Source organism: Mastacembelus armatus, chromosome 8 (genome assembly GCF_900324485.2).
Source record: "Mastacembelus armatus chromosome 8, fMasArm1.2, whole genome shotgun sequence".
Lineage (NCBI taxonomy): Eukaryota > Metazoa > Chordata > Actinopteri > Synbranchiformes > Mastacembelidae > Mastacembelus > Mastacembelus armatus.
Window position 1 is genome coordinate 8986838 of NC_046640.1, and position 26524 is coordinate 9013361.

The 26524-nt window shown below is 41.6% G+C and overlaps 1 protein-coding gene across 1 annotated transcript; it reads right to left on the reverse strand.

The window, feature by feature from the left end:
* Nucleotides 1-5798: 5798 nt before the first annotated feature.
* Nucleotides 5799-26270, reverse strand: syt3 (synaptotagmin III). Its single transcript, XM_026325488.1, has 11 exons — nucleotides 26043-26270; nucleotides 21539-21934; nucleotides 19995-20103; nucleotides 19066-19242; nucleotides 14807-14933; nucleotides 11861-12079; nucleotides 9860-9980; nucleotides 8314-8485; nucleotides 7420-7549; nucleotides 6335-6428; nucleotides 5799-5927 (listed from the first exon to the last, which is right to left on the reverse strand). Exons 1-10 carry the CDS (start codon nucleotides 26191-26193, stop codon nucleotides 6339-6341), a joined length of 1692 nt encoding a protein of 563 aa, XP_026181273.1. The 5' UTR covers nucleotides 26194-26270; the 3' UTR covers nucleotides 5799-5927; nucleotides 6335-6338.
* Nucleotides 26271-26524: the final 254 nt, after the last annotated feature.

The window sequence follows — 26524 nt, forward strand, 5'->3', positions numbered from 1 at the left end:
ACCTGCTGTCAGATCAGTGTCTAACCAGTGTCTAACCTGCACTTGCAACACATCACTGCACTGCTTCTGTGGGTCCAACAATAGCGTTTACTCCCCTGTGGCACTGCCAGACAGTCAGCTCAGCTCAGCATTCAGCAAAGGGTTTCAGAGCTCATCAAACTCAAAACCTCCCACAGAAAAAAATGCTTATCAGTTTAACCCAAGTTCTAGGAAGGGCAACAAGCTGTGGGCTCGAGCAGCTTTTACATTTGGGCATCAGTTAAGCAGGGCTGCCTCCACAGAAAAGTTACTGTGAGGGAGGGTATGTGCCCAAGGCTACCCCCTGGATGCAAACATTACAACCCCCACAGAGCTTATTATTCTGTCTGAGTAATGTGTCCAAATTAAACTGACAATGGATCGTGAGTGTTCGTGTGTGTTTATGTTTTGTGAATGTGCCTGCGTAGGCACCCCTGATGCTTTCTGCTGCTCAGAGGAATGAATATAGGCTACTGTGTGTCTCGCTGCTCTGAACATCAAGACACATAATGCAGGCAGTTGCCAAGCAATTACAGAAATCCTGTATTATAGAAATCTCTGGGTTTGTCTTTGAAAAGCCAGACAACTTTTTTTTTTTCCATTTTGTATTTTGTTTGGTCAGAGAATGACATAATAAACTACAAATGGAAAATATGGTCAGTGCCTCGGCATGCTATGTCTGCAAGGTCCAGGTGGTGTGGTAAAGACAATCCGTCTCCTTACTGTGGTGCCCAGCTGGGATGCTGAGGACCAGATGGTCTGGTCACAACAGGTAATCACAGCCAGTGTGCTGATACACTGACATCCACACAAATCGGTTACCAGAACTACCCAGAGCATTTGGGATGCTGTGAATATAGCCTGCCCTCCTCTGCCAGTCTGTGGGGCCTTTCCTGTCGAGTCTGGCACCTTTTCTGGAGTAGAGAGTAGTAGTGAGTAATCACAAAGCAGCTTAAATGTGGATTCTTATCTCCAGCCCTTAAAAGACAAGACAGAGTTTACTCATTTTGTAAAGAAACACCATCCAAAAATTCCTCTTTAACACCACTCAAGTAATTACAGCAGCGATGTAACGTCGAACTGTCACAGAAGTTTCTGTTTGTAGGGTTAATATTATCAAGTTCTTCCTTGAAATCAATTTACAGAGGAGATCCTGGGGCTCTGCTGCTTTATTCAAACACTGTTTTCCTGCAGAGGCAAGCTATTTCACTGCTACTGCTCGAGGTTTCCACTTTCATGTATTCATTTAATTCATTGTTCTAAAGGTTTAAGTATTATTTGTAGTTTTGGAATAAAATTTCAGAAACTGAATAGGTGGAATAATAAGAGGTTTTTTGAAAAGGTCGGAGTCTCTTTGCGCAGGCCTTTCCAGATGGGAAACCAAAAGTTTGGAGTCCCAGTCACGAAAGGTTTCCAGCGTGTAGGCAGCTCAGGTAGTGTCATTCAATAAGGTGAGTTTTAACATACTGGTGCAGATTTAGGTACATGTAGATGATCCTGTCCTACAACAAACAAAAAAAATATCGAAGTCCTGCCCAAAGTATATGAACTCATAATGACACATGGGCATTTATTGTCACTGTGTATAATAATCAAACTTTTTGATATTAACATGTTTATGCAATGCTGTCAGTTTACTTTAGATAAATCTCTCCAGTGTGATACAAACAGCTCTGTATTGCACACACCTCCCTCAGTCTGTAACGTGCAACCCCTCCTTCCCTGCCTCTTTTCCTCTTTCAGCTCACTGAACTGAGTGAAATGTCTTTCCAACTAAATGATTTTTTTTTTTTTTTTTTTTTGCACGGTGGGAACGTTGCCATGGAGACAGCAGCACCCCCCTCCAACCCCCAGCACCTCCTCCCACTTTTCCCTCTCAGCGTTGTACAGCTGTGCTAACTGGTGCGTTGTGATGTGTGTGCGTGAACGTGATGCGTGTGCGAGCGTTTCACTCTTCTTGAACTATTAACACTGTCAGTATGTTGCAGGTGCCCCATGATGAGCGTTTCTATATACAGCACTCTCCTCCTCATCTCCTTTTCTTCACACACCCCGCATGCAGCAACTGTATCTCCTATTTTCTCCAGGTTTTCCCATTTGTGTCCTCCTCCTCCTCCTCCTCACTGGCATTCTCCCGCTCTTCATCCTCCTTCATTTGTTTAATCCTCTCCTACTCCTCCTTCTCTGTCATTTCCCTGAACAGCTAAGCTCAAGCTCGGTCGTCCTCCTCTCTCTGCGCTCTGCTGAAGTGCTGGGGTTGCAGATTGCTACTGGTGGGCATCTTCGCTTTAACATGAGATAATAACCACATGACAAATAATATAAGCACTTAAAAACAAAGGGAGATAAAATAGAAGTAGGGAGGCCAGATGGATAAAAGCACACAAGGGCAGGCAGCCGTGCTCCATTTTGCATTTAAGCAAAATGCTCCCACAATGAAGAATTTATGACAAAGTGTCTGAATAATTACACACGACTTAGTGCACAGTATAAAGTTAGAAAGCTTGGTGATAAAAAAAAAAAAAAAAAAGTTGAGTTCAGGTAGAGTGGCTTACCTTCCTTGCCTGAGTCAAATATAGACTGTGTACATCTGTAATGCCAAGGGTCTTGCATTTTATATATAGCACAGTGCCTTGTGTGTGTGACAGTAGCTTCACCACATTTCCTGCCTCCAAACCCGGTGGATTAAAAGAAGCCAGAAACATGAGGCTGGATGATACATATCCTTTATTTCCATCATCATTGCTTCAGCCACACTGTTACTTACACAATCGCCGACATCCTGCGACCTGGTACAGTTATCCTGACTGAACCCCTCACTCAAGTTCTCAGCATTAACCAATAAAAAAGTAAACCTCTTGAATAAATTATATATAAAAACAATTGAAAAGCAGAAAGAATACCAATTCGAGAAAGATAAGTACAGCATAAACAATGTTATTTCATCGTTGTTGTTTTTGACCACAGAGTTAAACAATTGCTAGGTCTCCATTTAGTCGTCATTAGTAGTATTAGTATCAAGTTCATTGTCAGATTTTGCTTAAAGCATCACTTATATATTTTTCATTGCATCATGTTGACATCATTCATGTTAATATAAGCATGCAAACATGTTTCCCCATGACCATTCAGAACTGCACTAACACGAGAAGACAGCGAGAGAGAGAGAGAGAGAGGGGAAGGGGACAAGGGGATGTCACACATAGGAGGAAAGAAAGAAAGAGGACAAGATAGAGGGATGTGAGATAGCCGAGGGAGGACAGTGAAGGGTTTGTGAAGGGGGAGGGAGAAAAAATAGAGCAAGAAATGATGGGTGAGGGGGAGGTGGGGGAGTGAAGCAGGAGGAAAGGTAAGGATTGCTGGAGGAGAGAACGACAGGATGAGTAATCAGACAGTAATCAGACAGACAGAAATGGGGGGGGGGTTAGCAGATGGAGAGAGGAACAAAATAGGGGAATGTGCTGGTTCCACTATGAGCTCTGTAATCTATCACCAGGCAGTAACACAGTAACACAAGGGCTGAATAGAGTAGACAAGCAGAGAGAGGCTGGGAAAGACAGAGAAGTATGGGGCCTGGAGACCAATGAATCAATACCATATCTACTACATACAAGCTGATCAATAAACCCCCAACTGACAAACCACACAGAACACTTGCAGGTATGACATGGGATGTGTCACCTCCCATATACCTGATCAAGCGCACCAGTACGTTTTCACTCACTTTCCACGATCCAAAACGGGATCCCTCAGCTGAAACACACACACATTGTTAAAAATACATGTGTTTATGTGTGAGAGGACGAAAGGGGCATGGGAACGATAGCAATACAAGTAGCTGTAGTGAGGCGTTGTACTGTTGTTTTGCTGAGGTTACTGTAGTAGTCGTAGTAGTGGTGACAGACATGGCTTTAAAAGTCTGCATTGGTTTACGCAGGAAGTGCAGAAATTCCAGGCGCTTGTTTTCTCACAACACCTCCTCCCTGTTGTCTTGCTTTAAGGGGATCTAAATTTGTCATGATCTGTAGGCCGTAACAAATGAGCCTCAGATGTTTTCTTTTCTTCTTTTTTTGTGTTCCTTCTCGTAAATTTAATCAAAACACACCCAACAATTCAATTTTCAATCACTGTGCCATCTGGTTTTTCCCTCGGACAAAGAGCACACAAATTACTGAAAGAAGTACACGATCAACACAGTTACTTACATCAGGCAAAGGGTTAGAGAGGAGAGGAGGGGTGGATGATTGGCAGCTGATTTCAGACACAACATAGACGATACAAACAAATGTCCACGAAGACAGTGTTTCCCCACCTAATGCAATGAGGCACGATTAGTACACACACACGCACTCACACACACACACACACACACACACACACACTCGCACGCATACTCTCACACAGACACACACAAAATGGCTCTTTGTAAAGACAGAAGACATGTTTGGCTCTTAGACAAGCGTCTCAGTCTGTGGATGCTGGGATTTGGGGAGTGAGGGAGGCAAAGACGGAAGAAGGACAAGGGAGGCGGTGAACACAGAAAGGTGTCACGCACAAGGTCACAGTGACACACAGGCATACGCACACACAGACACGCACAAATACAAAAGAACACGCCCACAAACACAGAAACACATATTATAAACACATATGATAAAAGCAAGACGGACATGTGTGTCCTTCTAAAGTCTTCTCAGGGATATGATTTGGGTGAAGAAAACAGTCCTGAAATAATAGAAAAATAAAGTAGACTGGTGAGATCCTTCCATCCTCCACTGAGTGCACTCCAGACAGACGCTTATCCTGTCTCGAATGCAGGTTTCACCCAACCTGCGTAGTCCCGCATTTAGAAAAGTCTGCCAGTTTGGCCAAAAATGCCAGGGATAATCAAAAAGTCCATGTCTCTCAAAAGTTCACACATCCCATCCTCAATGGACTATAATAACCTGCATCAATGAACTCTTTTCCTGAATGTTATATGTATACCACATTACACAAAAGACAGAGCAAAACAATTAGAAAAAAATTAAAGCTGATATTAATGAGCACCATGAGGACTGTGACAAAAAAGCATGAGGAAGAGGGACACATTTCAAGGTTGCGTAACATGCTCAGACCAATGAGTCTGTCCTCATATTTTGCTCCTCTGACATCAATTAAGACTGCTGGACACTTGGTGGTTATTCCTCTGGGAAAAATAAGCAAGACAAAGTCTGAAACCAGAGTATGGAGCCTGGCTGGGAGAATCCACCATGTTTTGTCCAGCTAAGTACTACATGAGATGTTTTCCTATACAGTACGGCATATACTGTACACCAACGTCGCAAAGAAAAATATCGACATAGTGATTTTCTTCTTTTACAGTCTGTACAAGGGTATGAACCTTTGGTCCTGGTTGACCATTCTTTGATGGCCTTATATTTTCTTTTTTTTTTTTTTTCTTAAGAGAGAAAAGTTTGTCACATCACACTCCTCCTAAATGATATACTGCACTAATCTGAAGCTCACATGAACTACGCACATACCACAAACTGTATTTGTGTGTGTATGAGTGTGTGTGAGTTATGCATGTGTGTTCTCTCGCTAGAGCCCAGATGTCCACCTGGCACGTCCCGCTGTACCGTTTAAATGTCTGCATGTGTTTGTCCATGTGTAGTGTGATGCTCAAAGTGTAGCTTGTGATGGATGCCCCCCACCCAACCCCACCCCACCCTACCCACATCCCCTCACCCCCCTGCCTCTCCATGGTAAAGACAGCACAGGACTTGGAGGATTCATTAGCAGGAGCAAAACAGCACTAGTAGTCGGACACTAGCAGTGTCTCCGTGTCTCTCTTTCTTTGATGGAGAGAATTATTCACAGATGAGAGGAAAGAAAGGAAATTCTGCAACTGGAGAGATGATAATGACCTGAGGAAAGAGAGAATACAGGAGAAGAGGCAGATTAATCAAGAGAGATATGGTAGAGGGGTGAATATATTAACAGTATGCAGTACTGTAAGTTTTGAGGGGGGCGGGGGGGGGGGGGGGGGGGGGGGGAGGAGGAGGAGGAGATGCATTACATAACCTATAACATCTAGATTATACAGATGCTTCTGCCTTAAAGCTCCTACATCTGACAGCTCCACAGCTTCCGCTTTATCACACACTTGCAGTTGGGTCATGCTTTTACAGACTCACCCAGTTTTTCCATGTAAATCTGACTTAAGAGCATCTGCTGCTTAGTTCGCAGATGAGTCTAATACATTAAGATTCCAATACAGTGAGTCTGTATGCTAATGAAAAAAAAAAAAAACAAAAAGTCAGGAGAGGCTCACAGTTTTAGTCGGAGTGAGGACTGTCCACCACAATGTGCGGCTTAGGGGAGGGTGTTGTAGCACTCTTTGACACGAATGTACCGATTGCTTTCTCCTGCAGGGAAGGAGAAATTTTGCTTGTTTTAATTCATCATGACAAGAATAACCACTTCAGTTCACATAAATCAAATTTTAATTATAAAAGATGCTCTATCTCCTGTGACTACCACTTAGATTGGTATGACTCTCATTATGGTAAATATGTAGCAGTCTGCTTAGATTAAAGAGTTCCCTTAAAGTTCCCCTCTAAAGCTCACTAATTACCCACATTACATTTCACTGATTAATCCATACAAAAACTGAAATGTAAAAACGACAAGTTGGTTTAGTGCAACTTATAGCTAAGCCAACCAGCTGTTCTCACTAGCTTCATATTTAACATAGAGACATGAATGTGGTATAAATGATATCATCTCATGTTTCCCAAAATATCAATTATATCTTTAAGTACAGACTGAATATTTCCACGTTAGACTACAATATTTGAAAGTTAACTATTGTTTTTGCATTTTGACTATATTTATTTAACAGCTATAATTAGTAGTTTCCGTGCAGGATAAAGTTTTATTTCCAAATCACTGTATCAACTTTAAAATAGTGAATTATAATAAATTAATGAATATGTTTCATTAAAAAATTAAGTACATTTTGCTTCTAATACTTATAATAATTGTAAATTCAGGACTTTTATTTCTATCGGAACATTTTAAAACTGTTACTGCAGGTGAAATACCTGAAAATTCTTCTACCACTGCTACTTTTTATACACCATTACTTCTATTCTATCACTACAACTACTGTTATGCTTCCTGTAGCATTGCTGCTGCTAATGGTTAATAATAATCATCATGTGGCAGAATCGTTTTCAGCATCATGCACAGCGTCAAGAAAAGAACTGAACATAATGTATGTGGTATGAGATTCATGACACACTGATGTACATACACACACACACACACACACACATACACACACACACACACACACACACACACACACGCAGTCACGGTCATATGCACAAACACACATGATCATATGGCGATTACCTCCACAAGCTGATGCCAGTGCTCTATTGGTTTGCGTGGATTGGCCAGCATGGCTGCCCAGTGCTCCCTCCCTGGACCGTCAGCATCGCTGCCCACACGACACATCCCTATAACCTCGTTATGACCAATACTGACACGAAGCAAGGGATGGAGGGATGGAAGCAAGGGCAAGAGAGATGGAGTGTGGGAGCACAGCAGAGAGTAGGAAAGGGAGGGGTGGAGAGAGGGAGAGGGAGAGAGCGACGATTTAAAAAAAAATCAAAGAGAGAGGGACAGGGAGACAGAGAGAGAGGGGGAGAGAGAGAGACAGGGCTTGTGAGAAACAGGCAGAGAGTCTCATTTATCAACCTTGAGTATTTGGAAGAGTACAGTGGCTGAGGAAGGATATTGAAAAGCAGCTCACAAATACACACAGCTCTGTATAAAAGCTTGATGTCGGCGCGGAAGCAGGCAAGAGCACAAACATACAAAAGCACACACCTATGGAGTTGCCAAATGGAGGGCAGTCTACATAATAGGGAGGCGTTGCATCTATACACAAACACATCAATGAGCCAAGTGTTGCTGCAAGCGGCACACAGACAAACACTGGCAGGGTTACACGTCTTTCTTCACCATTTGCATAAGCCATGTTTATTCATAAGGTCTCCGTCTATGTAAAACAGGGATTGTCCACCAGGAGGCTGACTCACACGGCAGTGGGGGGGGGGGGGGGGGCTCATCATGTTTAACACAGCCACGTCGCAATCATAAATGTGATGACCGAAAAGCAACAGCAAACATAACGCTGCATGTGCAAACACACATTAAGCAAACAGCACCCTTCACAATAATGTGAATTCATTTCGAAACCCCCCAAAGCAAAATAACAGCAGCTCAGCTTACAGTACTCACCAGTCATAGTCCATCACTGCAATGAAGATGGAGACATTTTCTATGTTTTCATTGGGAATGTCGAACACCAGCGCCTCATTGTACGTGGGATTCAGAGTGTTCTTCTTAATCGAAGTCTTCCTCTTTTTTAGCCTTCGCCCATCGCAGATCAGGGAGGCCTTCACATATGGGTCTGGAGGAAGAAAAACATACATGGGAAGCATGAGAGGTTTGAGAAAACAGAGCAAGTGACAAAAAGGGAGGAAGAGAAAAACATAGATGAAAAGATGTTTGAGAAAATAGAACAGGTGAAAAAAAAATGGGAGCAGAAGCAAAGAAAAAGGGAGAGAGAGATGCAGGTAGGATGCGAAACAGCAAAGAAAGAGAAGGAGACAGACAGAGAGAGACGGGGAGTAAACAGAACGAGTAAGATAAGGGGGGACTCCTGCAAACACTGTCAAGTATTATGCTCACAGGTAACCGTGTCTTAACACATAAAAGGCATGAAAATCAAGTCACCTCGACAAAGCCGGATTAAAAACACAAAGGAAGAAAAGGTTGAATCGCTTCAGTTATCCATTCAACATGTGCAGCCTGGTAAGTGTAGCCAGAAAAACACACACACCCACCACTCAATTCTTATGCTGCATTTTTAAGTATCTTTCAGGCACTGCAATAATCCTGGGACCACTATGAACGATAATATCAGCATGTGGTCATAATCATTTCAGATCTCGTATAATCTAAAGAGGGCACTGCCACGGTGATCATCACGTCTTTCAGTGAAGGATAACTAAAGGATAAAACCATTTATAATGCCCTTGTTAATTAAATATTAGCTTTAACAATCACATTTCTGGTAACACAAGTAAACCTATTACTTTCTTGTCTGATTGGTGCTATACCTGCAGCAGATTTTCCTTGCAAAACACACTGAAACAAATTTTTATTGGCTGTTGTTTTTGTTACAAATGAACTTTATAGCTTCAGGAAATGTATTCATAATATATCAGACTCTACTTCTACTTCATGAAGTAAAAATCTACCTAACCTAGTTAGAAATAATCAATCATCTGCTGTTAATTTCTTTTCAGGAATTATTTAGCAAAGATTCAAGCTATTTATTTTTTGGGGGAGCCTTCCCTTAGCATGATTAGTCTATTACGACTTCAGTTAGGGATTTATTAGGTATACTGTATTTTGTACCAGTATTATATTGTGGCCTATCATTGATGCTATAAGTGGGGAAAACACTGACAATAGCATTCAGTGTTGAATGACATGAGTGTTACTCTTTTCTGCTGAGGAACAGGCTCCATGGCACCATAAGAAAAATATCTCTACATGGCTCCATGCCAGTTAGTACACTGTATGTTTGGCCAGTTATCAGTCAGAATAATATATGAGCCTAAAGTGACTCAGCAAAGCAACATACATCACCAGCAGCTGTTTTTAGGCGTGGTAAAGCAGCTTTGGGTCATATTTTTCCTCTTAATGAGGCTCCATTCAGACCGCTTGCTGGAGGTTTCACAGCAGCATGAGGAGTGTGAATGTGGTAATCTGTTACCTGAGAAGCCGGTCAGGTCCATGGCTTTGAGGTTGGTGGCCTTGATGATTGTTGCAGTGAGCCTGCCTGCAGTGGGCAGGTAACACAGCGAGAAATTAAGTTCCCCGAGATCAGCCTTCTCCTGTAGGTCACCACACACACACAAGCAGGAATCAGAAATGCAGCAGGGACACTGTGATCACACATGGCAGTAGAAACGGAAACAGAGAGGGGAAAAAAACCCTAACACACATACAGTACATCCCCACATTCTCAATAACTGCCTGCGGCCTGAAAAGCACTAGATCTGAGTGACGGCAGCTGACAGCAGGCATCCTAATGCAGACGGGCAGAGTGTTTAGGCAGACGGGAAGGGCCGTCACTGTAAATGAGTCATATGCCAATCTGTTGATGTCCCCGAGTGGAGGAAAGTGTTAAGTAAAGGTGACGATTCTCCAGGCTTTTGTATGTTTCTCCCTCCACTCCCCTCCGCTGATCTCGCTGCATGTGGTCTCAGTGGCACCACAGTAATGACACCAGTGGTATTCAGGTCACACTGTGGTGTGATGACTCCTTAGTGGCTTTGAGTCACTAATCAATACTTCCCCAAACGAAACAGTGAAATAAGCTGAGAGGCTGATGGTTTAAAGTTATTTAATAAATTAAATGTCCATGCCAAAATTTTTTTTGATACTTTGCTGTGTCTAATTTGCTAATAGCCTTTCATGAATATTTCATATAAATCTTCTTGGACAGATAAAAAGTTTGAAAGTGGCCAACAGTGCTTTTCCAGTAATCTATCTGGACTCTCCTGAGCTGTTTCTTTCACATTACCAGACTCTAAATTAATCTACACTGCAGGCGTTTGCTGTCAACTTGCTTGCCGCTCTTTAAACCATGAGTGTACACCCTGTACAGGATCTTCAGACACTAATGCTCCGGCTGCGTTGAGTTATATGAAAGCAATGAAAGGCTGTAATAGTTTGAATCATATGAGAGACTGACACCCTAATTGCATAATTTAACCAAAATCTGCAACCAATTAACAGAGCAGAGGCTACATGGTTTGAAATATCGAAATTTCCACATCGTCATTTCATGTTTTGCAATTTAAAAAAATGGTTAAAAAAAAAGAGTCAAATTCAAATTTTAAATTTGTCTGAATTTCATTAATTCAATCTGAGCAACATGGCATTTTGATATACTTTGAATTCTTCTGATCCAAAAACAATCAGTTGAATTTGAGAAACGTAAATATTTTAAGAGGTTTTTAAATATAAACGGTGACATTTCTGAATCCTAAAATAATTTCTAAATTCATGTTTTTGTAATTACATAGGTTAACAAAACTCACATGAATTCAGATAATTTGAAAAATAAAATATTTCATTGCTATAAATTCAAGGTGTCTGCATTTCAACAAAATTATACAGTTGCTTATATACAGATTCAAGTTACCATCATTATGGCCTTCCTTTGCTTTTATCCAGCCCTCTTTGCTAAAACAGTGTAAGTTCACCAAACAAAATCTGTCCTCATCTGGAAATTGAATATAATTCATAATATGAATAAAGTCCTGTATGTAAAATCATTGCTCATATGCATGTAGATCCTTCGTCCTTATTGTGAATTCAATGTACATTTTGCACATTGTCAACAACAGCATATGTTTTTTTAATCTTCCTTGCTGTGTGTTTACCATTGGTAATTTGTGTTTATCTTTCATTCCTCATCTCGTTTTATCAGCCTAAATTTCAGATTTATTTTCAGACCATGAATGTATATATTTATACTTAAAATCCAGAATTGAAACTGTCACTTGTGTCATGTTTGATATGCTCCATTTCTGGCTCAGTCCTATTTATCATAGCCTTGGTCCAGAGTTTTCAGCTGCAGCAGCCCTACTTATCTTGCCACAGGGCTGATTCAGATTTGATCTAATCTTATTTAATCTAAGTGAGCATCTCCCCTGAATGAATGTGATTATTTTGGGTTGTTTCTGCAGCAGAGCAGCGTCCTTACCGCGGTGCCCTCCACAATGTCCCTCCAGATGGGTTTGTCCCCGCTGCCCTCGCTGAAGTCCAGCAGGTTGTCCACCACCACTTGGCCAATCAGGTCGTGTCTGGAGAAGCGGTCGAAGTCATACACGGAGAAATGCAGCTTCCTGGAATGTAGCTCGTTCAGCGGCACGCCGAACTGAAACGTCTCATTGAACACTGGGTTTAAGGTTTTTCTGTGGACCTGAGGGAAAGACAGAGAGAGTTACAATTTATAGTAACATATATAAAAGTCGATGTTATATTAAAGTTATATCAGTTATACTGAACTGTAACTTTAACATATTTATTTGACTGCTTAGCTTTTTTATGTGATTACACAAAAGGACATTAAAGCTGGCTTTGTTTACTGTTCTAAATCTAAACAAATAACTATTGACAGCTAAACCTGAAGGCCCTTGGCCTCAGGTTTAGCAATGTTTTGTTCCCCAAAAACAGCAATACACAATATTACTAAAAATAATGAGCTCTCATGTTCAAAGTCTTTTTACATTGTAATTTCCATAAGGATTCGTTGTCATGTATGTCATCATTTTTAAATAAATGATGACATAACTGATTTCAGCGAAGTATCAGCACTGTCAACACAAAAAGCACTCACAGTGCATTGACATTTTATTGCACTACTCTAACATGTTGTTAACATGTTTAACAGGTGCATGTTTTTCAAACAGCATTAAGTGACAACACATTCAAAATACACAACATTTTTCATTTGAGCAGAAAGAGTCACTGGACACGTCTTCACAAACTCACTGAATGCTGCTAGACCTTTTAAAGGCTTTTATCTGTGACTGGAATGTGACTATCAATGCAAGTCTCAAAGCACCAAAACGCCACTTACTTGGGAGACACCAAATAGAGTTAGATTTAAATACTTTTCATTTAAAACAGTGATCTACATGATTACTTTTTTTTGGTTTTTTTTCCCAAATCGTTGGCACTGAGCTCTCATTACTATTGTACTCCCAGTATAGAATCTTCGATGCTTTTATTCTTTTGGTTTTCTTGTTTCCTGTTTTCCTGTTGCTGTGGTTAACCACCACTTCCCACATTTTATCGAAAAACAAAACAACAAACGGAAACATGAAAGGCATTGCTTCCTGTGAACCACAGGTTTTTTCCCCCCCTTACAGAGAGACCACCAGAGACGTGTTGTGAATATCACAGCTTTGATTAACTGCCTGTAGGATGAATCGCATTGTGCTGAAAAAAGCAAAACAGACAATATTATATGTGAATGTCATGAATCAGTGTTTTAAATTGACTGATCTACATTCCTTCTGAAGCAGGACTTATGAGGACATGAAATTTTCCAGAGGCAGTTTGATTAATAGCGAGGCCACGCCTGCCAAAATGTCCGGTGGCAATATAATCAACCTGAAACACACTGGCTGACCTTGTTCCTCAGCTAGAGGGAGAAAAGTGAATTTTACACCTTCCTGTGAGATTAAACATCAAATCAAACCTGCTGAAATGAAATAAAGACCTAAAACAAATTTTAAAATGCTGTACGTTCTTCCCAAACACGCACATGGACAAGTGCTGTTTACTTTAACTGCTTACAACACTCTTCATATAGGGAACCATATTTATTTCAGATTAGCTCACCTCCAGTGTGAGTGTATATTGTGTTTTCTGCCTCTTTCATGGGCTGCCCCCTCAACAAGTGAAATAAAATGGATCATGTTAAAGTGAAAAATGCAGCCTGATGAAAAAGGAGCTGCTGTAATTTCCTGCTCGTCATGTTTTAGCACATTGCGGATGACATTTGCAAATTTGTCTTCAATCTCATTCAATCTCCAGCACAAAATTTTACTATTTGTTGATTTGCTGGTGGGATTTATTTTCCATGAAAGCATTTGGTATAAATGCTGTCACGCAATAAAGCTGGTGATAATTAAAATGTGACGCACACTCGATTTTCCAAATCCAACGTTTGTCGCTGCATGAGTGGGTCTGTCACTCTGGCTTATTAGCACTTGATGATTACTTATTAGCTTTGGATTAAACATGCAGCTGATGGAGTCGCTGTGCCTTTAGAAACCAGAAACACAAAGCTCTAATATCTACTTGTAGGTGATGTCTGTTTCTCTTTTGAAATGAGTTGGACAGATAAAAGCGAGGCAAAATTGGAGTGTTGTAAAAATTCCACACTAATAAGGCTGTGATTGAAATTAAACAATCATCTACACTCTAAACAAAAGACGAGCTGTATTATGCAAATGACTGAAGCACTCGTGCTTTTCAGTAGCTGAGGGGGCTTTTGTGATATACAGGAGACAGCTATACAAGGGGAGAAACCAAAAGGGAGACATTTCAAACTGGTACAGCTTCATTGTCACTGAAAGCTTTCTTTCCATACTTTCACGGGTCAGTTTGATCCTTCCCAGCTTCAGAATTCCTCCCAGGTTTATCCCACCGCCGTACGAAGCTACTGGTGACATATATGGATATAAAACAAAGAACTAAAACATTTGTGAAGCCGCCAAGCTCAAGAGTCTTAAGTTTCTCTACAGAGAATAAATTAGAAGAGGGGATAACTTTTTGAGGGCTAAGGATACATCTCCTGGTACAGACCATACTCAAATATTGACTCAACTGTCCTCAAACACCAGAATAACGTACAGGGGTGGCCATGGTGTGTAATAGCCTGGAGCTCATTATCTTGAATAAATTATGCCTCAGATTAGATTAGATTACATTAGTGAAACTGTAATGGTTCCCCATGAGGAGGCTGTGTCATTACAGTGGTGGGAAACCAGCAGAAGGAAAATCGGAGCTGAAGACGGTTCGAGTGTGTGTGAATTTTTTTTATTTTTTTGTTGTTGTTGTTGCTGTTGTTATATGGTGTTTCCAGAGCAAAATATAAGATTCAGGTGAGTGTTGCGGTCGTGGGAGTGGGAGGTACCTTGGTCTGGAATTTCTTCTTCCTATCTGGCAGTAAGTAGATCTTGACGTACGGGTCAGAGAAGCCATTGGCATCCTTTGCTGGCAGGTCCAAAGCTTTCAGGATCTTCACCACCAACTGCTCCGTGCTGAGACACACACACACACACACACACACACACACACACACACACGCGCGCGCGCGCACACACACACACACACACACACACACACATAGCAAACTGTATAAAGGTTTTTCATTATTATAACAAAGACTTACAGTAAAAGACAGGGGTCGCCCAAATACTCTGTAAGACCCAGACAACATCAACCCACACACACACACAAACACCTATGCATGTATTTGTACATGCGTGATCACGTGGGAGGCTTTGTTTCTGAAGCAAGAAATAGCCAGAACGGTATATATGTGTGTGTGTGTGTGTGTGTTTGTGTGTCATCCCTGCAGCTGTTTCACGGGTGCAAGGATGTTAAGTGTAAACACAGATGTACAGCCACTGAGAGACAGTATGACTAAAGCTGAGTTCATTAATAATTCTGTTTCTATTTATTTATTTTTGGGGGCACTGGCCTTTATTAGACAGTAGATCACAGAGAGCTGTCAGGACACAGGGACCCAGAGGGTTTGAGACAGCCAGACCCGAACCACTGAACACAGTTCAGTAGTTACACTATAGTCACATACACTGACTTGTTTATGCATAAGACACAGTCTCAAAGTCTGAGTAAAATGTACACATTCACTATCAACGTTTGAATACATTTCTTAATTGATTTAATCAGCACTCCACTCTCAATCAGCAAGTGCCTTTAAAGCCACCGTCGCTGGAGAAGAAAATAACACAAAATAAAATACTTATACTTCAGTTCTTATTCAACTAAATAACTAATTTCCTACAAAGTACAGAACAATAATATGTGTTTTACTGTCATGTTATCCTAATTTGTTTAAAAGCCAAATCTCTAATGCGGCTAGAAACAGTAGCCTGATGTAGCCTCAACGCCAAACACTCCCTAATCGACTGACAGGTCAGTTATTACACAAGTAATTTTTTCTTGTGCTGTTAAAGGTTTTCTTAATTAATCAACAAAATGTTAATGTAATTAAAAAGTTATTTTGTACTAACCAAACGCAAAGATATTTAGTTTGCTTTAACATGGAACAGAGAAATATTCAGATTTGAAAGACCCAAACAATGACTCAACTATCAAAGCTATTAACCATTATTTTTCTGCTATTTACTAATTGTTGTACTTCTATACTAATGATAATTCAAACTTAATTATCTATGTAAATAGATAAGCAATGCAATGATATTTTACTCACAAGAATAAATTATAAAAAATGACAATATTATAAAATACAGGAAGAGAGAGATAGAGTTTTAAATGTTTTGTTGTAATGTTCAACAATAGTGAAGACCATTAGAAACATTCGAACACTCCATCAACAGTCATGGCCGTTTATTATGTATTTAATTACCAGATGAAGATGAAGACGGCTCAGAGGTCTTTAATCAGACCTCATTAGACTGTGTCTCCCCGTGTTAACCAGTGTGTTAGCACTTCATTAGCTGCATTAAGGAGAGCAGCCTGGACTTTGGGGCTAAGGAAGGATCAACAGGGCAAACACCAACAGTGGTTGCAGTAGTTCCAGTATAATGTCATCTGTCCATGTGCACCAGTATAAGATACGCTTGTTGACAATACAACCATAGCCAATCCAAACACGTGTTTACCTCTTAATCACATCCAATTAAAGCAATCAAATAAACATGTCCCCTCTGCAATCACATCAACTCAGGGAGATGATATACTGGGCAAAATTCAGCAGGATAAAACATTTTCAGCTCAGTCTGATAAACATTTTAACCCTGCCCAATCAAAATATGAGCTAATGATAACTTAGTCCAGTATGATTTGTGAGATGCTGGTGCTAAAGACTCTGCAGTCACTACAAACCAGTGTGGTTCATAGCAATGCTCAGATGTATAGATGTGCTGTAATGGGAAATAACAAAAAATTCCTGCACCAAAAAAAAAAAAAAAAAAAAGCACTTGGTGTTAGGTGGACATGTTTGCAGGTTTTCCTGCATTCAGTCTTCTTACAGAACAAGACATTAGGCCAAACCAAGACTCCTAAGTATGCTACAGAAAATATACCTATTGCTGCTTGAGGAGAGAGTGAAATTCATGGCCTTATTCCTGGCAGACAATGCCTGAAAGCTAGCTGTTATTCCCATCGTGGAAATGTGTCAGCTTTTAATGGGATTGTCAATAGAAGTGCCTTTCCCAGAGGATCTGAGGAAGATTGACATTGTTGTTCTGACTGTTACATTCCAAACAGCGAGGTCTCGCACATTAACATAGCAATCGTATCACAGTTCCAGCGCTAAAACACCTCTACGTGTGTGTGTGTGTGTGTGTGTGTGTGTATCTACACACATGCCCACACACTCGTCTTGCTGCATCTCTAACCTTCCTTATTGTTCAGTCACTCCCTTTTTGCTTCTCGTCTTACTAAAACAATTTCCCACCAGTATAATGACAGACAACTAAGGCACGACATAAATTATCTTGTGGCTCTATAAATGGGGGAAAAAAGAGATACCTGAATGGTTTTCATCATTAACCTCCCTCCCCATCCAACTCCCTTGCTAATTTTCTGTAGCTGGAGCTGCAGCTATAACACAGTCTGGTGTTATTATGTGTTGACAGGGGCTGCTGTTTAAAGTGGTTCACCATATATAATTCAGGAGTGAAACAGCCTCTCGCTCCCTTTCTTTTCTGACCATCAGCACTTTCACCCGTTATAATGTTTCTACATGTCGGGGGCAGGCAGAAGTGGGGGGCTGCCAGCTGAGCAGCAGACACTGAGCTACACACTCCTCCCCACAATCCACAACTACCCATCACCCAGTCCTCACAGCATGAAACCCACCAATTACATACTTAGACCCAAATTCTCCAGCAGAGAATATTCAAGAATTGTCAAAGGGGCAAAATGAAAGTAACTACAGTGGTCTGTGCCACACAGTATATAAAACACACAGACCCTTGTTTTGTTGCTGATATATAATGAGACCACTTTCTTATTCTTTATTTATTTTATACTTTGTGATTATCAAAAACAAACAAGCCTACAGTTGAGACAACAGCTGGTAGCCTCTCACATCTGCTGGCTGGTGTTTTTCAGAATGAGGGCAAACCCAAGGCCTCACCGTCACAGACTCAATTTTCTGCTTTTGTTGTCTGCTTTTCTTTTTGTGACTACTGCAGAAGGTAAACACGCCGAAAGAAATTTTCCCAATGAGCACCTTGTCCCTGTTCTGTGCCGTAAGGAAACTCAGCATCTGAAACTCTGCGTCTGCTTGCAGCCCCTCTGACACCGTGTTTGAAAAACTTCACACCCACTGCTACGATCAAAGTGATGCAAAAGCAGAAGCACCATCAGAGACACACAAAGCTATAGACTGGCAGTTCCATCCAGTGTTAGATGATCAATGTTCGGGACTCACTTTAAAGCTTTGGATTCTCCAAATGGTAAAGCTATGGATAGCAGTGTCTGTCTGTCATTCCACACTCAAAAACTCAACAACTACTTGATGCATTGCCATTAAAGTTGTATTTTTATTGGTGTGGGACTGATTAACACCTGTTTATTAAGACAGGTGATAAAACAAATCAAAGGTAAAAAGCTTGTTTAGATAATAACTTTGAGGTAGATGACCTCATGGTGTATTTCTGTGTTAACGGTGGTGGAAACTAAAGATCACACTGTTGAGAAAACTGGAAACAGAATCTGCAGCTTAAATCAATTTAGGTTTAAAATCCTGGAGCTTTGAAATTCTGTCTTGTGAATCCAGATCCATAAGGAAAACATGTATCACAGAAAAGCTTTGCACTGTTTTGTGCTTCGTGTGCACATTCTGATGCTGCGTTTTTGTGCTAACCCGGTGGTGCTGAAATGACAGTATCGTTTAACTTTATATCCTCAAATTATTTCTAGCAATAATTTATTAATGAATGTGAGTGTTTGTCTCTATGTGTCAGCCCTGTGAAAGGCTGGAAATATGTCCAGGGTGTAGCCTGCCTGTTGCCCAGTGTCAGTTGGGATTAGCTCCACCAACTCTGTGACCCTGAATTTGGACTAGACAGTCTAGAAACTGATTGGATTGATGGATTTACTAATGTTGAATATCTCCACTTTTACATTGTGACATACTATGTAGCTTGTTTCAGTGTAAACATGCTGACTTACTTGAAGGCGTAACGCAGGAGGAAGCTGATCTTGCCACAGGTGTCACCCAGTTTGCCTTCGCCCTGGTCACCCTTGGGTCTGTAGAGCTCTGGCTTGATCTGCCCAATGCTGGTCACCTGCTCCTTCTCCTCGCCGTGGAAATCAGGACTGGAGAGTTGGTGAGTCATGGGCTTGGGCCTAAACAGACACATAAGAGCTCAGGGGGTGAATATTAAGTGGAGAGCGGGCGTACACACACAAACACAAACACAAATACACACATACACACACACCAAAAAAAGGCAACAGTGTGATTCAGCAACTTAATGAGAGATGCAGTGGCAGGAAAACTATCTAAATTGAGTTTACCCACAGTTTTAATTTGCATAAAGGTTTGTGCACCTTTTTTACAATTGCATGCATCACAGTAAGTGTTATCAAATTCAGGCCAGTTGTACTTCTGTAGTGCAAGCTACAAAAACCCCCAAAATGCATATTAATATCAGTTTAAATCGGTGAAATGTGCTGTGTAAAAAAATCTGTCAGTATCAGCCTCTATAAATAAGATGTTTTTTTCAAGATGACACTAATACGCAGGGTTTCAAAATAAAGTCCAACAGGCTTTGCTTTTACAGACCTCAAAACTGTCCATTAGAGGGAAGCCAGATAAAAGCCAACATTGTGTAACCAGTGGTTTTATAGGTGTGCTGAAAAAAAAAAACACATTTTCCCAGGTAGAGCCCTCCTTTTCTTCATTTCCATCGTATATTTCAGTCAGTTTTACTTTAATGATCACTAGCTGAGGGTTAATGTTCACCCCTGTGTTTATTTACGAATACATCCCACAGATTTACAACATTAGGCCAAAAACCTGTTTAAAAAATGCACAGACTCATGTAAGCACACACTCACACACACACATACAGTGCAATCACACGCTCGGTACTAACCGTGAGGTGACCTGCTGCTGGGAATGAGCATTGGGCAGGTCTTTATGGGGTTGGGCCCCACCCTCTGAGTTAGGGACGTCTGGAGACGTCTGACTCAGCTTCAGAGTTCCTGACAGAGGTGGAAAACAGAGAGAACAAACCATGATGACTCACATGTCTCTCCACACTGTCCATCTGTCATTACAGCGGCTCTGAAGAGCTTTCTTCAGTGAAGCAGGGTCGCCACTGATCATTACAGGTGATTGAAACGATTATCTTACATTGATTTATCAGCTGAGAGAATGCGAAGAAATGAGATCATATATTTACAGTAACATACATGAGATAGCATAAAAGGTATAAAGCTCTGAGGTGTAAAAGAGTTTGTGTTCAACTGCAATAAGGGCAGCCAGCAAACATTTGCATGGTAATAATAACAAACAATCTGCACTGATGACAGCCAGCGTAAATACAACACTTACAGCTGTCATCTGAGCTGTATAAACCCAGGTCTTTAATATCGCTCTTAAAACAGTTTATATCTTTTTGTGACAATTGCTTCATGCTATAACTGCTGCTTCTTTATGTTAATGTTCAACTGGATGATTCCAGCCACAAGCCATAACATGGTTTGTGGTTAGACTCTATTAAAGCTACATTAATCAATAACTTTATGTATCAATTAATCTGCTGATTTTTTTTGTTGTCAATTAATTGTTTGACCTTTAAAACATGGAAAATGTGGAAAATGTAGTGAGAGGAACGTGAGAAAAGCTGAAGGTATTTTGTCTGAGCAACAGTGCATAAAGAAAAAAAAATCCACAGAAATTAAATTGACTATAAGGTAACAAAGAAAAGCAGCCAGTTCTCTCATTTGAGAAGCTGGAAACATCTCATTTTTTCCCTGACAAAGGACTTAAAATAACTACTCATATAAAACAGTTGTAGAATAACCTTTGGTTGTGTATTTATTTTTTATATTTAAGAAGTAAGTTAAATGCCTATGTGTAACGTTAAGGGGATGCTAATGTTAACAAACCCACACAGAACTAGTAGGCTTTTGAGCTTCTGACACATTTATTATTTGGTTTGATTTCACTGCTTACTGTTTCCAGCAGCAGCCGTGTGTCTGTAGACCACTGTTCCTCTGCACCATGCAGCAAAAAACCTGAGTAATATGTTTATTCCTTAAAGCTGCATGAATCATTTAATAAAGATGCAGGTGATATTATTTGTAATTAAAACTCCAGCACGAGGACAAAATGTACCTTTTTCCAACATTTACTACTGTATAAATCAGCACCTATAATAAGAGACTAGAGCAGGAAGATGCAGAAGTAATTTTCCTGGAATGCAGATCTACTGAAAGAAAACCCATTTATATGTATAACAATGGTCAGCATTTATCACAGTGGTGCAACACAGATAAACTCTTTTTACTGTATGTGGGTGAATGCATTGAATGCAGTACTGCAAGTATATTAAAGTAAGACGTTATTGACCCAGGCATTATATTACTCTTACGGACTGGTGTCTAATGTCTGTGTGCTTGTGTCTTCACTCACCAGCATTGTTGGGGTAGGAGTCCATGTCCAGGTAGGAGTGCTCCTGGGTCTCATGTGGCCCGCCAACAACACCTCCGACCTCCCCCCTCTCCAGCCCCACGAGGTCCGAGAAGTGGGGATGGTGCTGGCCCTGCTGGCCCAGGGTGGGGTAGAGTGAGGACGAGGACTGGCCGTCCTTCCTCTGCAGCAGTGGGGGTAAGAGCGATGAGCCCCCGGCACCTCCAAGGCTTCCGATGCCGGCGCTTCCGGGCAGCAACCCCGACGTCAGGCTCAGTCCTCCTCCCTCCTTGTCCCGCCATGGGAGCCAGCAGAGTTTCCAAGAGACAAAAAGGGAGACGGAGAGGAGGACGATACCGCAGAATGTCACAATGACCGACAGCAGACTGACAGAGATCTCTGCAGGGGACCAGAGGAAGAGAAGGGAAGGAGGGAGAAGGATGTAAGAGGAAAACACAGGAGATTTAACAGGAGATTCAACCAATAGAAGGGAGTCATAAATTAGTTATTAAACAGAGAGAGATAAAAACCAACAGTGTCATTAGATGTAGCCTACAGGTATTTGGTCACAAACTAAAACACTGGACTAATAAAAATTTTGACCCGATGGAAGATGAAATCAAATGTCACAGCAATCCATTCAGTAAGCATTGAAGGCTCAATAAAAAACAAAAACTGGAACATCATGGAAGAATAATCTGAAGATCACCAGAGTCAGTAGGATTCATTTTCTGGGATCCATGAAAGTCTGCAAAAAACTTCACAGTCCATCCAGGTGAACCAGTTTAGCTGCTAGCAGGGCTAAAAACAACAACCTAAGAATGTGTCCTATATGAACACATCATACCAAACAAATCACCAGTGTGCTACTGCATGATCATCAATCCATACTCCCCCTTCACACACACACACACACACACACACACACACTGATGGCTGCATCATTGCATCTACAAATCACCCATCATGGAGCAAGAGAGGGAATCTGCTGCAGGCGTAAGTTGATATGCAAGCTCATATCCTGCATTTGAATCCTGAGCTTAAAATGGGGGCAAACGAGGGAGTGGATATTCTTAGGGGAGGAGAAGAGGGTTGGCAAACAATTAAAAAAAAAAAACACCAACGCCCACATTGATGTCTCTATGCAATGTCATCCTGCATTTCCTCATGGTTATGAGCCTTTTAATCTGTGACAGCTCACAGCTCATGGATTGTGTCTAAGGGATGGAGGGGGGGGGGGGGTGGGTGGGGTAATGTGGATATGTGGGAGTGAGGATGTGGGTGTAGGGGAGAGTGGAGTATGACTCATCCAAATGAAAAAGTGTACTGAATAAAAGAAAAGCGCCGTTTCAGCACCAGACTGCTGGACAGCTTCAGCAACAGAGAGCAGAAATGGAAGCTCAGGAAGTTTTTGTAGTTCTCCTTATGGTGTAAAAGTGTATAACTGTGTGAGTGTGGGCCTGTGATACAGAAACGTATGTATTTGTAAATACCCTGTTAATATTCCACAAATGATTATAAATAAATGTACTGAATATACAATGGATATTTAAATTTATCCTGAGCCTTTTCCAGGCTTTTTATAAATAGCTTGTTTTCAGAATGATGACTGTCTTGAGAAAAGAACCAATCAGAGCCCACAGTGAACTGTGGGCCCAGGGCTCTGAACATGAATATTCATAGACTCTAAGTAGACCAAGAAGACTCATTAAGATACAGTGTGCAGATTTTTGTACACTTCCACACCTCTCAGCGTCTTAACTGGGATTTTTGCCTCTCGCCATCTTGGGCGGTGTCCAGACCAGAGTGCCACCAATTAACAGTCCTTCCTGCCTGTGGGAGGTCCGATCACCACCTTCACTTGTAATAGCGCTAAAAGTAAAATGGTTCTTAAATCCCACACAAAGGCCTCCTTTTCTTTAACCCTATTTCCTTCAATTTACTCCAATTCAGTGTCTTTATGTGTAGGACAAAGACATAAATGCATAAATCACACATAAGAGAATAGAATTATATCTGTAACAGGCCGACAACAAAACTGAGAGGAAATTAATGAAAACAAAACAACAGCAGCCAATCCTCCAGCCCTGAGGTGCATCTTCTGGAATTTTGTTCGCCTTCTGTCTCCATCCGCCCTCCCGCTCTCCTTCTTTTGCTCGCTCCTCTATATAATCCCCTCATACACCCCTCATTCCTTGCAGTCATTTCTTTTCCCATGGTGTCTGCCTCTGCACACTCTGATTTTATTCCTCTCCTCAGCAACTGTCTCTTTGTTCATCACCCCTACCTTCTCTCATCTCCCACCTTTTCTGCCTCTCCTTCCTCACTCTCTCTCTCTCTTCACTGAATTATTCATCAGTCTGTGTATGTCATTAATCAGCACTTGTTCAAAAGATATGATTGGGGGGGTGCTACGATGGTGGGGGATGGGCGAGGGGACATTGATCTTCGTGGTGGAGAACAAGATGGGGTGGGAAGCGAGGAACAAGGAATGGAGAGGAAATAAAAAGGAAGCGAGAGCAATGCAAGAGATAGTATGACGATGGAGCTCAGGAGACAGGATGGGGGCTAAGTGATGGAGGAGAGGTAAAGAGGGCAAGGAAGGTAGGACAAGATAGAAACTATCAGGTAGGAAAGCACACTGGTGATGAATGGGAATGGAGAGGAAAAAAAATGATCCAAACCACTAAATGCCTGGAGAGGGTTGAAAATAGATTGGTGCCCATGTCGAAACGGACATATAAGCTGACTGGGTTTATTCCCCCTTTTTGCTTCGACAGAGGAGCAGGAAGATTAAGGGAGGGCTGATAAAGTCAATGAAACTACTACACTGTATGTGAAAGATTAGAAACCAAGGAGGCAATGATAGAGAGAGAAAGAGCCACGGAAACAGAGAGATGTTAGAAAAAAAGCTGACAATGATTTAGAGCAAAACCTAAAGAGGGGAGGGGTTTAAGGATGAGAAAGGTTAATATATTGATCTGGATGGGGAAAAACAAAGTGAGGAGGCAGAGGAACAGGTTGTGTGTGGTTGGCAGATCAGGGTATGCTGATAACACACAGCTGTGATCAAACGTGCGCAGGGACTGTCGGAGGCCAAACCACTCTCCTCCATTTGTCTCTCTTTAGGGCAGCCGCTGTACCTTCCTGAGCACTGATCCTGCCAAAGATGCTTCACTAATCCACAAAGCATGAAAAGCGAGTCAGCGGGCGGGTTGGTGGGTGGGTAGGAGGCCTCTGAAGTGCACCGTGAAGAGGGACTGAGACTCCCTGTCAATCAGCGACTGATGTAAGCCCACTGGGAGTCATACATTGCTTCACATCAAACACATCTCCGCTGCTTACACAAGCCATTCACTGACAGCTTTCGGCGGTTGTGGTCCTTGGAGGGCTCAGAGACTTCCGTTAGCAAACACCGAAAAATCACAGCTGGTAAGTGAGGGAGCCAATGCCTAAAACTATGGCATGACATTTCTTCGCAGAGCCATCCAAATCTCCAGAGGCAACACACAGCCAATCCAGACTAATCTACACTGAGCCACAGATATACATGCTAATCTGCATAACAGCGCATTGCACTTCCAAATGCTACAATGGGAACCCACACACAATACTAGGCATACAATAAACTCCTGGGTGCAACATGATGCACCTACTCCATTTGGTTAAAAAAAAAATACATATACTTGTAATCCAGCTCTGGGATAACAATCGCTGAATTTTACTGAAACTCTTTTGGGGCTCGTAAAAGAAATGGGATGGACTTGTACTGTGGCCATTTAAAACTAGCAGATGAATATTTCATGGGTTGTTGCTTTGAGTGCACAGTACCACTAACCATCTTTAAACATGAGCACTCGTCTTAACATGTGTCTGCTCATACCTTAAACTCTAATATGCAGTATTTCTTGTGGCCTACATATCCACAACTGATTGTGCCAAAACTGCAAATTTTCGTTTGACTACAATATCTTATCAGTTGATTACAGTGATGCCTAAAGTTTTTATAGTCCTTTTATAGTCTTTAGGCTCAAAAGCTCCCTATGGAGTTCATAGTTTCACAGAGTGGGTTAAAGTAGAGAACAAAACAAACTTTAAACGTGAACAAGTGCCAGGTCATTTTTTCGCAGTTGGTGTATTTAATAATATTTTGTGTCTGGACCATGTTACCAAGGAGAGGAGTGATGTATTCTGCAGGTGATCTTTCATGTTTGATACATGCATTTTCCTTTATGAGTGGTTGCTGGTATTGGAGTACATTAGGATTGGTTGAAGCTGACCTAAGCCTGTGTTCTGTACGAAGGAGTTTAATAAGCCACATTTGAAGTCTACAGGTAGGAGAGCCTTTGATACAACAAAGGTACAATCTGGGTGAAGTATTGCTTGAAAGCAGGGTGAGACAGGTTTCACTGCGTATTTTACAAACTTGAATCCCCTGAGAATGAACTTCTGCTTTTGAAAGAGTGACTCTTGGCATATGTAGAGAAGCTGCAGGTGTGGCGGTTACCTGTGTCCAGCGGTCTGTTGCGACCTGTCAGCAGGTAGCTGAACTCCTGGCAGCGCTCGCTCTGGCTGTAACCTCTTGGGGAGTTGAAGCACAGCTCCTGCACCAACACCAGCGCCTTTTTACACAGGTCTTCATCCCAGTCCCCCGACATCCTCCAATCCGCATCGCACTCTCACCAGCAGTCAGCGAATGACAGCACAGCCCTCACCGCCCTCACCTATTGGACGGTGCTCGGGTAAGTAGAGTAGAGTAGAGTGCTGGCCCGTCCACCTTTTACAAGGTGTGAACTGAGAAAGGCAGAGGTGGAGGAAGCTGAGGGACAGCGGTGATAAAAGAGGGGCTTTGCAGGGTGACTTGGTCTGGATCACAGAGACCAGGCTGATGTGCCCATGTATGACTGAGCGACACCCACCCCTCTCACTTTCCCTGAAAGAGATAAAGGGAGAGAAACTGGCAGTGTGAGTGTAGTGACACAAAAGTGT

What these genes read in the sequence shown, in the direction of transcription:
- syt3 (XM_026325488.1), bottom strand. Translation starts at nt 26,193, where the DNA reads ATGTCGGGGGACTGGGATGAAGACCTGTGTAAAAAGGCGCTGGTGTTG. An exon ending in GCAGTGATGGACTATGACTG is followed by an intron (nt 7,550 to 8,313) that starts GTGAGTACTGTA and finishes GCTTCGTGTCAG; the next exon opens with TATTGGTCATAACGAGGTTA. An exon ending in ACTGGCATCAGCTTGTGGAG is followed by an intron (nt 6,429 to 7,419) that starts GTAATCGCCATA and finishes CCTTCCCTGCAG; the next exon opens with GAGAAAGCAATCGGTACATT.